This window comes from Anomalospiza imberbis, chromosome 11, assembly GCF_031753505.1.
Source record: "Anomalospiza imberbis isolate Cuckoo-Finch-1a 21T00152 chromosome 11, ASM3175350v1, whole genome shotgun sequence".
Lineage (NCBI taxonomy): Eukaryota > Metazoa > Chordata > Aves > Passeriformes > Viduidae > Anomalospiza > Anomalospiza imberbis.
In genome coordinates, this window is record NC_089691.1 from 14402092 (window position 1) to 14419361 (window position 17270).

General features: G+C 34.8%; 1 protein-coding gene across 3 annotated transcripts in view; it reads right to left on the bottom strand.

Annotated features, from left to right (window-relative positions):
• The window catches only part of CFAP20DC (CFAP20 domain containing), a 63277-nt gene that overhangs the window by 26423 nt on the left and 19584 nt on the right, over positions 1-17270 (bottom strand). For 2 of the 3 annotated variants that reach the window (XM_068202106.1, XM_068202105.1), the window contains exons 7-8: positions 15652-15808; positions 11931-12121 (exon numbers count right to left, since the gene is read on the bottom strand). In XM_068202106.1, the coding sequence (XP_068058207.1) occupies positions 11946-12121; positions 15652-15808 (333 nt within the window). In that variant the 3' untranslated portion in view covers positions 11931-11945. Of the gene's footprint in view, positions 1-727; positions 1078-6194; positions 6342-6859; positions 7035-8184; positions 8316-11930; positions 12122-15651; positions 15809-17270 lie in introns of those variants that run through there. The other variant, XM_068202107.1, reaches the window with a different exon arrangement.

Genomic DNA, 17270 nt, shown 5'->3' on the forward strand with positions numbered 1-17270 from the left:
TTACTTCTCTACTGTGAGCTACAGATTCAAATGCTAAGAAACGGATTTTATAGTTAAAAGCGAAATATACTAGAATGTTCATAACAATAGGAACTTTAGCAGTTACTGTAATGACATAATGAAATTATTGCATACATTGACAATTCAGCAAATTTCTATATAGTATCAAATAATACTAGATAGATATACTAAAAAATTGTTCTCTTTCATTAATTTCATTGCTGGAAGATTTCCACATTGCAAAAGAATTAAAGTTGGTGATGCTCAGACAGGATATGCAGCAGAAATACCAATAATCAAGTGGCATTCAAAAGCTGGAATTTTGTAGTTCACCTTCAACAATGTCAATAAGCAAAACCAGTCACCATTTGCAGTTTTGAAAGACACAATGAAGTCTTATTTACTGAAGTCTTGAGCAACCATAAAGGACTTGGATCTCACTCAAATCTATGATGCAGGCATTCCTAAAATCTTTTTTGTAGTAATGATGCACAGTTCTGGCATCTCTCTGTCAGCATAGGGGCTGACAGAGTTAGGTTTCTTTTGTCAACTTGTTACACAGAGTACACCTGCACTGAGTCCTGTACCTGGTCAGACACAGCAACCTGGCAGAGACAAATCTACCTGTTGGTGTATGGGGAAAAGATGATTTATCCTCCCTGTCTGGCTTGAAGACAGAATCTCATCCTAGGAGTTTGAGGATGAGGACTGCTTTATCAAGAGATACATGTACAACGTGGCCTACCTCCTCACTGCTGTCAGTTCCTTCAAAGCTGTCTTCAGTTCTGGTTTGCTCATGTTCTCTGTTACTGTCTAGCTCCAATTCCAGTGGGAAAGCGTAACTTTCTGGTGATATATTCGGGGACTTTCCGTAAGGAGCTGATCGAGGTTTTGATGAAAATGTGAAAACCTCTTTCTTACTCCTTTGATGATCAGCTGTTTCCCTGCTGTGATGTTCAACAGAGGCATTGTGGGCTGAGGGTAAATTACAGCAGGCTGAACTTCCAGTAGCTCCCAAGTGCTCCTTCCTATCCAGCTGAATACTCTCAGTGAATCTCTCTGGAAACACCCATTTATCTGAAACATACAATTTCAATGCCAAATATGTAAATTGTGAGCTACTCTGATCATTCTCATTTTCTCAGAAAGTTGGGCAGCAAAGTAAGTTTTTCTAATACAGAAATATTTTGCCTATCAAAGAAGAATAAGAGTGATGAGGATGCAATGAAAAAGATCAGGTTGCTTTCAAAGTGCAGCAAGGTAATAAAAAAAATTCTAAACAGAGCTCAAAAAGTATACAGGCTTTGGTACGGGACATGCAAACCTGCCATTCGCAAACCTGAAACTGTTTAGCCATCAATATTTGAAACCCACAACTGAATTTTATTCTAGGAAAGCATGATTTTATTTATATGGCAATTTATCTTTTTCTATAGGCATTTTTTGCATCTGACATTTAAAAAATAATCACACATTGGTGAATAGTTCATAATATTGTGATCTGCTCCTTCTTTACTGCTGAAATTCCACACTTTTACATTCAGAACTTATAGTTTAAATCTCAAAATACTGTTCTCATAAAAAAGTGAGACATGAAAAATGTATAAAGATATCTGTTTCACCAGGTTTTCCTGAATATAGCCACAACTAATCTGACAATTTTAAAACAAACAATAAACTACAGAAATGGATTTAAAGATTAAGTGCACCAGATACACATGGAAAGACCATTTTTATGTTCTTATGGTTAATTTATATTTTACTGTTTTCGAATGATGGTATAGAAAAAAATGTCAATTTGATTGATTACAACCAATCTCAAATAACATCTAAGAAAAGGAGAATTGCTCAAGTATGCAATACTCCCTTATCTTCATTAAGGGTAGTGTGGTGTGGATTATTCACTAGATATTGAAACTTTCCAGCTCCATAAAACAAAGTTACCATCAACCATATTAACAAAACTCAATGAAAAAAATGTACTAAAAATGTAATAATAAAGTACCATTGCAATAATAAAATGCTTGCCACCACAGAAGATAGTAAGTTTAGTGTGGTATTTTGGGCTTTACTGTGAAATTTTACTTTTAGTTTTGTTAGAATTTCCACTTCAGGCACATTCAGCAGCTTGGGGGGAGTGGGAGGGTGGGAGGAAGTCTCAATCACCATAAATGAAGGCAAAAGAAAGAAGAATGAGATGCCAGGAGAAACAGCTGTCTTCTTACTGGGTTGCTGTGACTTTTTCCAGTTTACTGAAGAGAGCTAGTAAGGCTACCAAACTCCAGTTAATATTCAGGAACCAGTGGAAAGCCAAGACTTGATGTATCTTGTATGACCACAGCTTGCATCTTGTTCCAGAAAAGGCCATTTTTCAATCTCTTCATGAAGAACATCTTTAGTAAGAACCCCCAAGGCTTTTAAAAGAAACTCTTACTATATCAGAAAATCATTCTCATTTAAAACAATGTAGAAGATTGTACTTTTAATTATTATAAGCCTTGAAAGCTCAACATGCAAATGATTCCTTTATTTTATAAATATTTTGGACTAGTTCTTCCAAGATCATCAAGAAATGAGTGAGACCACTCAAAACTTTTAGGAAACACCCTTCAATGAGTAAACCAAATGAATTTTAGTTCTGATCTATAATTACAGGTTCTTCAAAGGAGGGTATTGGGGCAGAATTCTCCAGTCTACTATCATTCAAGATTGTGTCAGATTCCTCTGATAACATATTTTCCAAAGGCAATTGGAATTACGTGTGAAGGGCGGTACACAAATAAAACAACTGAAAGCATAAGTGAAAACACAGACATGAATATTTCTCAGATTTTATGCTTTTGGTATACTTTATATCTATATAAGCTACCTTTATTAAGCAGCCATTTCCCCTATAAAAATGAAATGAGAAGAGGGATATTTTAACAAGCTTTTCTAGTGAGGCTGAACACAGTATTTGGATGTTCAAGAACAAAGACTCAAGAACTGTTTTTTCCCCAACTGATTCTGTGATCTAACATGATTGAAAAACTCTGTCACACTTAATCAGTGAATAATAATAATAATTTTTAATTATTCAGTTATTTATCCTGTAGGAATCTGGCTCATCAAGACTGAGATTGTTTTGAAAGTCTTAGGACGTAGAGGTGCCTTGTTCACAATTCACTACACAGAAATGACACAAAAATATTACTTATCCCCAAACTTCAACTAGACAACTCTTCTGGATATGAAGAAACTTTTTCCCAGCTATTTTGGTTGCTAAGTCAAAAATTATGTTTACCCTTTTTCCTAAGGCAAAAATATTAAAATTTTTACTTGCTGCATTTTTCAAAACAAACAAACAAACAAAATCTTTATAAGTTACCTAGCTGAGAAACTTTTTGTATTTTTTCTTATCTCAGCACTTTGCAGTCTTCTTTCCAGTCTGGCACCCACCCTTCCAGTTTAATCTAGACACATTTTATTAGGTTTCCCTGTCAGTGTCGAGACTAACACAAAAATACGTAAGATACACTCTTTCAGTATTCAGGAGGTCTTTTCCCCATGATAAAATTAGATTTGACATGTCTCATGCTGCCTTTGTGGTTTACAAATATGCACTAATAGCTCAGACCACTGTGAAGAGCCCTCTGGGGTATGGTTATATACTTAGTGTACAACCTACTTCAGGAGAATTCACTAATTCTTCTGCACATAGAACTGGGAAAGAGTAGAGAGGAGTAGCTTAATTTTTTTGTCTACTGACTTAGTAACAACCCACATCCCACACAGCAATCTCACCCGTTCTATTCTCATTCCAGAATAACTTCCAATGCAGCTGCTGCTGTTTAATTTGTAAAGGGCATTACAGAAAAAATGGTGTAATGAATTCTGAAGGAAACAATGTGATGAATCACTTGCTTTTTAAGATTTTAAGTCAATTTTGAATGAAGTATCAAAACTTCATTCAAAAGTTTGGAAAAGAAATCCTAGAGCAACAGTTTTTATCAAGTGTTTAGAGAACATGTGGCAATTAGAACCTTAAACTCCTGACTTCTAATCCTGACTCTGCCTCAGACATGCAAAATGTTCTTACACTTCAGTCACCATTATAATGTCTTGCCCAGACCAAAAGGAATTCAGAAATATAAAGAATTACTTTAAAATTATTACTATCTATATAACATTAGCCTGAATATTCTACATTCATTTCTAGAGTTGTTGAATAGACTTGAGTTAGGAATAAGTCAAACCCAAACATTCATTTGCACAGAACAGTACTTATTCTTAATGAAATATCCAGGGGAAGACAAAAAAGTTTGTATTATTTGAATATGACATTTTATGCTGGTTGCAGAGTTCAGCAACTTCTGTAACCTGTAGTCTTTCAATAGTCCACAAGAGAAAGATACAGAGAGTTTTGGACTAAACAAAATCCCATTACTTCTCCAACAAAAACTCTACTAGAATTTCTTTTTAACTCATAATTTCCATGTCAGTTGTAATGAATAATTTGGAGTACATTCTGAGTAAAATATGCAAATTACTATGTAATCACAACATTGCAGAAAACAACATAAATGCAAGAATGATCACCTTAAAATCTAATTAGCTCTTCTACACAGTCAGACTTATGCTAAAGCTTTTAATCACAGCCTAACATTATAATGAAGGCTTCAGCATTGAGTAAATAAGATTGGCATAAACAGTGTTCACTCCTTTTATTTCTTCTCTCAGGTCAAGTTTATCCCCCTGTGGAAGAAATCCAGAACAAAGCCTAGAAGGGGACTTTCCTGATGAAGAAGTGTCTTATAGGAAGTTCTCCAGAAAAAATAAATCCAGTACTAATGGATAAAGAAATCATAAACTTAGATCACTTCAGAAACTGAAAAGAAACAGAAATCTGCAGACTGCGAGTGACAACAGTGACAAGCAATGAAAATACAGGAAAAAAAAATTGTAGAACTGTACCTTACAAACTCACATAATGCATTTATCTGCCTGTTCACACAACTAAGATTATAAAGAAACAGTTTTCATTCTTTCAAATTCAAACAGCAAAAGAACAGAGTTTACACATATCCTTCTTTCTCAGTTCTCTGCCTCTGAATTTATGAGAGGGCATTTAGACAGGCCAGCCTACTGCCCTAAAACTGTCTTTTCATATCACCCATATTTTCATAAAATAACAAGTGTTGATTAATTTTTTTTTTTTTTAATTCTGGCACTAGACAGAGGATTTGGTGTTCTAGATGAAAAAAAAAGTTAGGACAGTGATTCCTGCCCCAAAGTTCTCAAAATTCAGATAAATAGGAAGGAATTAAAAGATTCTCCAGAAGAATTCTCTATTTTCCTGAACATCTTGGATCTCTTTCATTCAAATTATGGAACCCGTAATAGCAATTGTGAATTACTGAAACTGCCAGAGTATATAATCACTTCTAAACATCCCCCAAGAATAAACACAATGGAAATCACTCACAATATGAAGGAAAATCTCATTGGTCAATTTTGAGCACATTTGAATAGTCCAACCACTTCTCAAATTGGTGACTATGCCTTCTAATAAAAAGTAACACTACTTTTTCATAGAGACAAGGGATACTTTTGCCACAATAACGCAATTCCCAGACTCTTGCAAAGGAAGTAGATAGACAATGTATGACAAAAAAAAATTTACACTTTTTGGCAGAGAGGCGAGAAGGGGAAAAAACCCAAAACGTAAGCTGAGGTGTCTTTCTGTGGATAACAAAAGAAATAAATCCCCACTGAACTCTATAAACAAAACAACCCTTTCTCCCTCCTTTCCCCTCTCCCCTTGTGATATATTACATAGGTACTCTAGTTAATATTCTAAACTCTTATCTAGGATAAGTAAAATTTCTTGTACATTTCATATTTGGAGTCTTCAGTGTTAAATGTATTAGGGATTTAAAGAATAAATTATTTTTAGTTCTTTTCCTTTAATCATGAGAGCATGGAATTTTTCTTTTGATATTCATTCACTGCTCTGGTACTCTGCTTAATCCTGCAAATCTTTATCAATGCTCTAAAGCAATTCTGTTGCAGGATGCTTGATTTCCATAATCCCCCACAACACATGGGGGATGTTTATTTTTTATATGAACTGCTTTTGGGTTCTTTGAAATTTACAACAGTCCCTCAGACCACATAGAACTGAAATGTAAAATAACATAAAATGAATACTATACCATCGGTTATCTCCCATGTGGGTTTGGCTGCATTTTTTAGAGATAATCTTATATAACTCTCCTTGTCTGGTGATGGTATTTGTGGTGAGGTGAGCTGAAATTCTGCTTCTCCACTTACAGATGTTTTCTGAGTCTGAATTTCAGGGTCTGAAAAGCAATGCAGAAATGAAATGCCTGTGAAGACTCATATTGTGTACATATGGGGCACTGTACTGGCAAACATCTTCTAACCAGCATGGGAATCTTGCAGGGCAGCAGGAACAGGGCAGCCACAAGGAAGGAAAAAATTAACACAAGGTATGGAAGAAGGGCAAACCATAGTAATTATAAAAAACAGGCTTGCAAAAGTCTGCAAAACAATCAAGAACCACTGCAGCAGCTCAGTTATTTTCACAGCATGAGGAAACAGAAGCATGTGTATAAATTGTAGCTACTCCCAGCAGGTGATGATCCCTGGCTCAATCACTCACAATACAAATAGCTGCAGAGAGAATGAGAATTTATTCACCCTCATACAGGAGAATAAATCATGATTTAATGAATGTCTTCAGTAATTAATTAAGTCGATAAAGGATTAGAAAAACAAAGAATTAAGCCCTAGATTCAAAGGCACAATCATGCAAAAATTTGGCAGTTTTTACATATTCTTTGCTTTATGCTCTTACCATTTTGATATTCATTTGCAGTTGTTTGGAGAGTACTTCTTTTGCCTCCTTGATCTAAAGTATCATTGCATGGCCAGAGTGGTAGCACCAATCTCTCAATTTCTGGTATAGTATCAGCTGGCATTCCTGAATTTTGAAGTTGGCATGATGTCGTGCTACCTAAGGTCTTTGTTACCTTGAAAGACATTATTTCTTGATGAAAGACAAAAATATAACAGCTTTCAAAATACTCAAAGGTAAAACACAGACCATGATTTACACTTTTTTTCAAATATATATTTCCAAATCTTTTTTTTAAAGACTATCTTTTCACAAAGCCTCCTGGTAGGCTCTATTCAGTGTGGTATCTTCAATCTTTACAGTCAAGTAGCAAGCAGAGATTTTTTTTCACTGAATGAATGGAACAACGTGAAGAAAAGGGAAAAAATTAGAATTCACTATCAGAAAACAAAGTCTAAAACTTGTAGTTATTCAGACCTCAAGAGTATTTTCTTCTTTGAAGAAAGGAATATCATTTTACATCCTGACTTTCAAGTGACTTCCTACACAAGAGTTGGCTGGATCCCTTATTCTCGGTGTTAAACTGAAAACTGTAGTCCTGATCAAATTCCAAAACCTGCATATTTGTTGCTGGCAGACTGGGGTCAGGTGTTTTCCCTGGCATTATAATTGACAGCATGACATGAACTACCGTAAGGCTGACTATCAGAGCATCCTGAAATGTAATTTCTGCTCTGCATTAGAGCTCTCATCTTAAGGAAAAATATTTACACACACAGAGAGAAATTTCAGCAGTCTAGAACAAAAAATTCAGAAAAGAATGATAAGAAATCACAGAGTAATTTTGGTAGAAAGAGGCATCTTAATGTTTAACGCTGAATCAGCCTGTTTCATTTAAGTTTTGATGTCTTCAGAAGTTTTGAAATTCTCCAATCTCTTGTGACTCAGTTGCAGTACTGAACCACTTGGTTGTATTTAGTCAGAGCTTCCCTGCAATTAGGGCCCGATGCCCTTGGCCTTTCAGGGCACCTTTCAGAAGAGGCCTGGCTTGTCTACAGCCCTGCATTCATTGAAAATAGCAACTAGATTTCCCCTTAGCCTTCTGTCCTTTGGGCTCAACAAACCTATGCCCTGTGCTGGAGGCACCCATGCATTTCCCTTGCCCTCCTCTGGATGTTACAGGATCTCTGGCACTGGAGGTCCATGACCTATCACAGTTCTCTGGAGGCAGTCTCTGGAATAAACCTTTAGTATAACTCCTCTGCTTATCAGTATCTTCCTTTGCAAAATGGCCAGTGGTGTTGTTGGAATTTAGCCCTTCTTACCTTTCCTGGTACCTTTGCATTGGTTCTTCTGTTTGAAGATGGAGGTGGCCCAAGGATTTTTGACCCAAATGCAATATGTGATACATCCTGAGTTTTACTGTTGCATATGTTGCCTCTATTACCAAAGATACCTAAGTTAAGAAAATCAAGAGTTAAAAAAAAATTACAGCACTTACAAACAATAAAAAGTAGCATTTTTTAGAATCAACTAAAAGAAAAGAATTATGTATACTAAACATATAAAAAGTTATGTTCCTTTAAAGTGCACTGCCTAGAAATATAGGAATAGCAAATGCACATTTTATAAAAGTGTGTCAACATATCAGCAAGAAACTTTTGGTCTATTATAGAGACCTAATTCTAATCTTCTTGCTTTAAAGATTTATTTAAAAGTGGGTTATTTATAAACAAAAAAAAAGGTTTGCAGGATTTCCTTAGAACTTCAATGAAAACCTAACTTCTGACAAGAAGAAAAAAGAACTCTAATTAATAAATAACAGAATAAATAAATAACTACAAAAAAAAAAACGAAGGCAAGACTATCAAGGTATCAGCCACAGCTCAGAGAACTATTTATATGTAACCTGCTTTTTGAAATTACTGAATCTACTGTATTACCAGGGCTGAGCCCTAATATTGCATATGCACTCTACTGCTGCTAAAATATTCTACGCTTTTCACTATTTATTTTTTTTACTGCATAAACTGTAGATTTATTTTTTATAAGTCTTTTAAAGCATGGAAATTGCCAACCAGTCTTCAAGACAAAAAGTAAATATGGAATGCAGGTGAATGTTCTCCAAAAAAATCTATAAAGGAAGGACAGTAAAATGGTTGCACATTAATTTTACCATCGAGGTTGTAGAGCTGCATGTACTATCTATTTTCCCTTTATAATTCTCCAATATTGTCAGTGAATTCTCCTTCCCAGAGCTGATAAAAATGGTATCTTCATGTTAATTTATATTTAATATTTACAATGTCCAAAGATATTTTCTTGCTACAAGTTGTATTAAATTGCTATCTCAGTTTAGAGATTTGACACCTTCATAAAGCAATAAAGTAGATACAAAATATTCTGCCTATTCCCCTGAACATTTTTCATAACCTTATTTCAAGATCAGCTTTATTTACAGTGGCATCAAGGTAATGAAAAACAGATCATACATTAGCCACCAATATCATCATTTACTGTACTAATAAGCACAGAAGCAGCTGCTTACTGCCATTACCTGACTCTTTTCCTGATGTGACATTTGATTGCTGTTAACAGCTGCCATTTCACAAGATCAGATGACCTGCCTTGGTTTAATATCAATTTCTTTTTTTCTGGCTACCTTGGGATGTTGTTAGCTCCAATTAGAAAAGCTGATTTGCATTAAAATCTCTCTTAATGACCATATTAATTGACTGCAATTAATTACCTACAGCTATACATAACAGTGTGTTGATGACATAATGAACTAATATGTAAAATGAAAAGTGGATGATACTAAAAATAATTTAGGCTTTTGATTATCAAATGAGCAAAAAGTTTAGTGGATTAAAAGAAGATTTTCCAATTAAAATGTACCTAAACATACCAAAGCTTCCAATTTCAAGCAGGCCAAATTCTGAAATTTAAAAAACATGTCTGGAAGGACACATGCTATGTTTATAATGTGGGATTAAAGACCACTACTGCTTATGAATAATTTTACAACTCCAGATTTCCAATAATGAACATAAATAATCTGTTTCTCTATACTGCTGTTTTTAAATGATGATCTATCTCTTTACAAAATTGTTTTAAAGAGATAATCAGTACTTTGAATGAAGACAATAGGACTGTAAATATATTTGCCTTGGTGAAATTCTGCTGTTGACTTTACTGCAGGTAGGAAGCAATACACAGTTTTAAAGCAAAATAGCACTTTACTAAAAAGCTCTCAATTGTCTGACCCAAGTCTATTTAAGCAATTTCACATCTTGGCATTTTATCTACAATTCAGTTTCTACTGATTCTTGGCTTACAGATCTTACTCAAGCAGACATGCCAACTTAAACATAAAAACACAGGAAATGCCAGTCTAGAACAGGCCAATAACCTCTCTAACATTCAGTTTCCAAAGGCCAAACTCAGTGCTTCAGAAATAGCACAAGATAATTCAGTATGGATTTTTGAAATCATCTGCATTCAACACAGCTCTTAGTGTAAGGTTGGAAAAACTTGGAAGTACAAAATTGAATTTTCACATTTTTACTGCTGCTAAATACATTACTGTTACTCATATAAATTGCCAACTGATTTTGGAATCATACCAGTTTCTTTACCAGCCTCTTTTAGCAGTAGATTCCACATTTTAATCATATTCTGTGTAACATGGCATTTTCTTTTATGAGTTTTTAATTTTCAACTGCATCACCACATCAAATGATGTCTTGTTGTTGTGCCATGAGATAAGAAAAACAGCTTTTATTGAACATCCTTTGTATCACTGGTTACTTTATACATGCCCTTATGTAAATTTTTAATGTTTTCAGCATATCTTATGTGAGAGATTATCATTCATGCTTCTTCTCCCTGAATCACTTCTTGGTCTGTAAGATATTTTCTGAGATGGTTTAACTGATAATGTACAAAGTATTTCAGATAATAATGCAAAAATGATTTAAAGGTTTGATACCTTTTTCATTTCCTATGAATTTGAATTTCCTGCTACTTAGTTTTTTAAAATCTGAAAGTTCTACTGAGCTGTATCTATGGTGATGATAACCGGCCTGCCTTGATTCATTTAATTTTGATCCTTTAAAGCTTAACTGTAGTTATCATTCCTCCCCAATGTAGAGCCCTGTGCATTTAGCAAAGCTAGATTTTATGTGATGTCATGTTCCACATTGACCCTGTACAATGGTCCCTAGACCATAATTTTTCAACACAGTGGCCACAAGACATAAAACCAGCAAACTGAAAACCTTGCTTTGAAATCTGTGGTATTTCCTGCATGTTAGCTGTTTTGTTTTTCAGGAAAAAGTAAATATGGGATTGCCCATCTCACAAGGTTAAAACTTTCTGAAGTCCCACTCTTTGTTTAAACCAGTATCTGTATCATAACAAAATTTTGCTCCCCTGTTATTTGCTTCTCTGTTGAGATTATTCATAACTATGATAAACAATACAGAGACTACAACAAAAACCTTTTAAGTCTCCTGTTGTTAGCCTTCAGCTGTAACAATAATTTTAAATTTAATCCTTTCTTTGCTTTCTCTTAGCTTTTATCCAAGTCAATAGCTTGTATAGTAGCACATGACTGCCCAGCTTCTTTAATAAATCTCTTCAATGCAAGGCTGCCAAACTCTAAATTATATGGTTTATTATTTTGTAGCATAAAGAAACATTCAAGTAAGACAAGACACCAATAAGATAAGATTTCCCTTTTCAGACTATAAGCTGAGGACACTACATGCTCATATTGCCAGCAAAGTTTCATTGATGTGAACATACTTTAAAAAGAAGTATAAAAACAATTCACTGCAAAATGCTTCAGTGTACATTCATATCACACCTCAAATATTGTTATAAATCTCATGCTTGCATTAGAACTGTTCTGGCTCCACACAGATCTCAAACTATAGAACAGACATGTGTCTATGTGCTTGTGGCACTACAGGTGTGCAGGAGTTGTCATGTTTCATTTTAAGACATTGGAACTCTTAACATGGACATTTATAAAATAATCAATTGTTTGTACACATACTCTATGGATTGTATTCACAGTATTTTAACACAACAGAATACCTGTTTCTTGCAGTGCATTTTCCCTACATTTTATTTTTGGCTTGTGAATTTCATTTAGATCCAGCACTTGTGTAACTTGTGGGACATCAGAATTGAGCTGGCAGGTTGGAGGAATATCATCTGAGGCCTCATATGGCCCAGGTGTAACAATGCATGTACCTAGAATTGAAAAACATGGGCTTTACTTCATGACACTATGGAATTCAATTTGACTTATATTATTTGGTAGATTACATATACTTTAGTTCATAAGGCTGTAAAAACAAAATAGATTATGGTAATTTGAAAAATTTGCTGCAATTGGTCACTTTTTATTGCAAATTTTAAAATTATATTGTGTATACCTTTAGGACAAAAAATTTGAATAGAGTTATAGAAATATACACTAATGGCTGGAATAGATATGGAAATTAAACTTCTTTGAAATGTCAAGGGAGCAAAAAAAACAATAATGAAATACATTTTGTTAATTTTTATTACAGCTCAGCTTTAATTGTAACACTGATACAGTGATTTTCAGATAAAATGAACAGCTAAATATGGTATTCATATCTATGAGACTGAAGTAGCAAAGAAGTCCCATATATGCAAATAAAGAATGTAACGAGCTTTCATTCCAAACTTTGGACTTCATTAGGCTTTCATGATAAACTAAAAAGCTGTCAACCTATATATTCTTGTGACACCAGGCACTAGCAGAATGTGAGCTGATTATCTCTGCTTTCCCTTTGACTTTCCCTTTGATAACCAATATAGACTGAGTTTATGAAAGCTGCTCTCTGCAACGAAAGGAATCCATGTCAGAACCATTCTTGATGTTACAACACAAATTCATTCCAAATTTTAGAAGACTTGAATATAATAAGCAAATGAATTAGCCTATTTTCCAAGGAAAAGAAGAGGAAAACACAACCTGAAACCCAAACATGAATAAGGGATCAAGTATTGAAATTCAAATAAAAAAATCAAGTGTCCCATGTTGTATTTCAGTACAGGATTTTTTTTTTTTTTTTTTTTTTTGCCAAGCCAGTACATTATTTATCATTGTTGGGCAATACTTAGTGATAAAAACCCACTCATAAATTCTGCATCGCTATGGAAACAAGAAACTAGGTATAGTTTATAGTTTATGCTTGTATGCTTCAGTGTCATGAGGCAGAAAAGATGAAATATTTCCCCTTCTATCTCAATGATCTCATACAGAAATAATTTCTTCATATATGTGGTTTCCCCTTTGCATTTACTATAATTTTAAAAATTCAAAACATACTGTATACTTGCTACTTGAAAAGAGTAACACACTCATTGCACCTTGAAATCAGTACTTCCACCACACCAAGGGGTCTGAAGCAAAGAACTCAACCCTTGTCCTGGTTTCTGCTGGGAAAGCTTTAATTTTCTTCCCAGTAGCTGGTAGAGGGCTGTGTTTTGGATCTGGCATGTGTCCAGTGCTGATGACATATTGGTGTGTCAGTTGTTGGTCAGCTCCCCAAGCTGCCCTGTCAGGGAGCAGATGGCAGGGGGGACACAGCCAGGACAGTTGACCCCAGCTGACCCCAGGGATATTCCAGACCACATGGCAGTGTGCTCACCATATCCACTAGAGGGAAAGCTGACTGGGGGGAGCTGCTGCTGGTAAACAAATTATGCAAATAAAAAACAATTGTTCTTCTTGGGTTTTATTTATATTTTTTTCCTTGGCATTACAGTTTAGCATTATTAATGTGTTATTATCTCAACACATACATTTTCCTACTTTTACCCTTCTGTTTCTTTCCCCCAACCCACTGAGGGGAGTGGCTGTGTGCTGCTCAGTTGCTGGCCACAACAACTCTCAATACAAGTTGCAATGTCACTGCATTCAGTGGAGCTCAACTAACTGGTCCAGTCATTCTGAGAGGGAAAAAGCTTTATTAAAGAACTATCATAACAAAAATTCTTACTATTGTTTTTCTTTAATTGGGTATGGAAGTATAGAATCATTTTAATTCAGCTAAACCTTCAGATGTAATGAAAATCTAAGAGGGGTCTAGAGAACAAGTTTAGAGGAGTAGCTGAGGGAACAGGGGTTGCTCAGCCTGGAGAAAAGGAGGCTGAAGTGAGACTTTGCAGAGAGGTAGGTGTTGCTGTCTTTTCTCAGGTAACAAGCAGCAGCACAAGAGGAAATAGCCCCAAGTTGTGCCAGAGGATGTTTAGATTGGATTCTAAGAACACTTTCTTCATCAAAAGGGTTGTCAAGCCCTGGAAGAGGCTGCCCAGGGTGGTGGTGGAGTCACCATTCCTGCTGGTATTTAAAAGCCATGTGGGTGGGGTTCTTAGGGACATGGGTTAGTGGTTGCCTTGGCAGTGCTGGCTTAACAGTTGGGTTTGGAAGATCTTGAAGGTCTTTTCCAACTTAAACAATTCTATGATTCTGATTCTATTTGCCTAGATAAGGAAATTCAAAAGCATACAGAAAGTACTAATGCCCACCAGCTGTGTAACAATCATAGCATTGATAATGAAGTAATTAAACGTGTAATATTTTATTACGCATACAGTTTATTAAAGCTGTTGACTCATTATGTTAGCTGCATTTTAGAATTTTGGAACTCATTTAGAATATTTAAGCACATTTCAGAAGCTGTTTAGAATGGAAGGGAAAAAACAGTGCACCAATGGAATTAAATTAAATGAATGCCAGTGAGAGCTTGAACTGCAGTTTCCTGCTGAGAATTTACCATATTCTCTCTGTAGACATTTTTTAATTAATATTTTTTCTAATCTTACCAACAGAAAATCAGAGGAGTAGTCACAAGGTTTGCCTACTCTCCCCTATTGGTTTAGTGTTTCCAAATGGAAGATACATTTTGCTACACTTACAATACTGTTAACTACCTCTCCATCCGAAAACAGAAGCGTTTTAAGGTATGTTCCTTAAAAGCCACAAAATGAAAATTTGAATGTAATAGAAGCTGAGTTATTCCTAGGGGTGCCTTTAAAATAGGAAAGTGCCAGCTGTGCATTTGGAATTTCTCCTATATTACTGCAAATGCCAGTGAGGGATGAAGTTCTCTCCTTGGAAAATGATGATTCAGGATTACGATGCAAGTCTGGAGACTGCTAAACTTGACCAGTATCCTGATCTATTATAAAAAAACCTGTCATTTTTCAGCTCACCCCCATTATTTTCCCAATAAACAAGGCCACATTAGGATAACTGGACATGATCTGAGGTATTTATTATAGTTTCATAGCTCTGTTTCACATAATGTTTTGTTACAATTTCGTCTGCATTATTTCAAAAAGAAATATTTCATCAGCTGCTAACATCCAAAATTAAGAAAGCAAACTGCAAATGCTGCCATATTCAGTACTTCTCTTTCCTCACAGATACTCTGTTCCTGGCCAAAATATGATTTCTATCAGCATAAGATACCCTTATTATAACAAGCTCTCTACTTGATAAATATTGCCAGAATTTTTTCAATAAAATACTTCTAAGGAATTCAGTGTTTAAAACAACAGGAGTACACACATATTTAATTAGTTGCCCTAAGTCCAACACTAGCAGACTTAATATGCTGTACTACCACTTGAATTTTTATGAAATCATGTAATCCTTCAAATTGCCAATCTGATGAATAAGAATCTTTTGATTTTATAACATGAACAGTTATGATTAAGGCTAGATAGTAATTGAAACACACCATCTTCCTCAGCCGTATCTTGAGGCTTGAATTTTAAAGTGAAGACCTTTCTTAGCTTACAGTTGGCTGAAATAATAATTCCATCCAAGGACCGGAAGAGAGCTCCTCTGAATATTTCATAGGTAAACGTTACCAAGTCAATACACATATTGCACCACTAGAAAAGAGAAACAATACTCTTTAGTAAAACCCATGAGCCCAGGCTAACACACCATCTATACAAATAAACAAGATGGCCTTGAGGAGAAATGCAGCAATTTTCATTTAATTCGCAGAACTGTAATATATTTTATATGATTACTCATGCATAAAATTTAGCTGATCAATGGTTGAAATTTTAAGGGAAAAGTAAGAACATAATGATTGTCCATGCCTAATTTCCTTATAAAGTCAAGGTAGAAATACTAGCTTCTAATTGACAAATAGCAAATATTTTTGAGAAAATATTTAGGTGCATACATTACTGTTCAGGTCTTAAATCTGAAATTTTGGAAGGATAATACTTGTTCTGAACACAAGCAATGGACTGAAAAAATCAGTATTTAATTATAACTGATACTTCTAGTCATGAGGTTGAAAAATAGAATAATTTGTAGGACTACAATACAGAAAGCTAGCATGTGAAAATGTAAACTATATTGTGCTGATGGAACGAACAATTTATTATATATCCTGATTCACAACCCCTCATGGTGATAATAACAATCAGCTTGTGTATGCAGTAAGCTGAACAATCAGAGCCATGTAAAAGATCTATTTAATCACTGAAAGCAGCATGCTCCCTCCTTTAAGAAAAAGCAATGATAAAAAGGCAGATAACCATTTAAGGGAGACAGATATTCAGATACACTAAGGAATACAGATCTACTCTTTAAGGTTGGTCAAGCATTAAGGTTATTAAAATATTTTGTCATTATAAATGAGCAGAGCATCTAGACATATCTGATTCAGTCTTTATTATCTAAATTAAAATTCATAACTGAAGTTCATCTTCTGCTTGAATTTAACTTGGTGTACGTTAATGAACACGTTAATCCTGAAATACCTGTACTAGACTGACACCAACTAACTGAAATTACACTGAAGAAAAAGAATTTAATTTCATTGCATTTTGAATTAACAGCAACTTCAGGGGTATGATGTGATAAGTATTCATTAAAAAAAATCCAAATACTTCTTCCCACAAAGCAGAAAACCTCTCAATTTTAAGTTACCACAGTTGCTATTACTTAACCTTTCTCAAAAAAGTTATAAATGCACAGGTGTTTTGTAAAATATTCTCTCTCATGTCTAGCATTTAATTTGCAACTGCTTAGTATACTGTTATCTAGCTCTCTTCATGCAGATATATATTTTAAAATATTTGAAATCTAACTATTCTCATATCAAGTTTATTTCCTAAAGCAGTATTTGAGACTCCAATCCTTATATGGTTATACAGTAACCATCAGGCTTTGTACCTGTCACTGTTGCCATATGTTGTGGCTGGGCATGGGAGAGGGGAACGACCAGAAGAAAATGGTTTTTGTTTTGTTCTCATCAGTTTGACACAGAGATTGTTCTATATATGCCAGAATTTGGAAGAACCTGAAGAATGTGAAAGCAGCCATCAGCTAGAG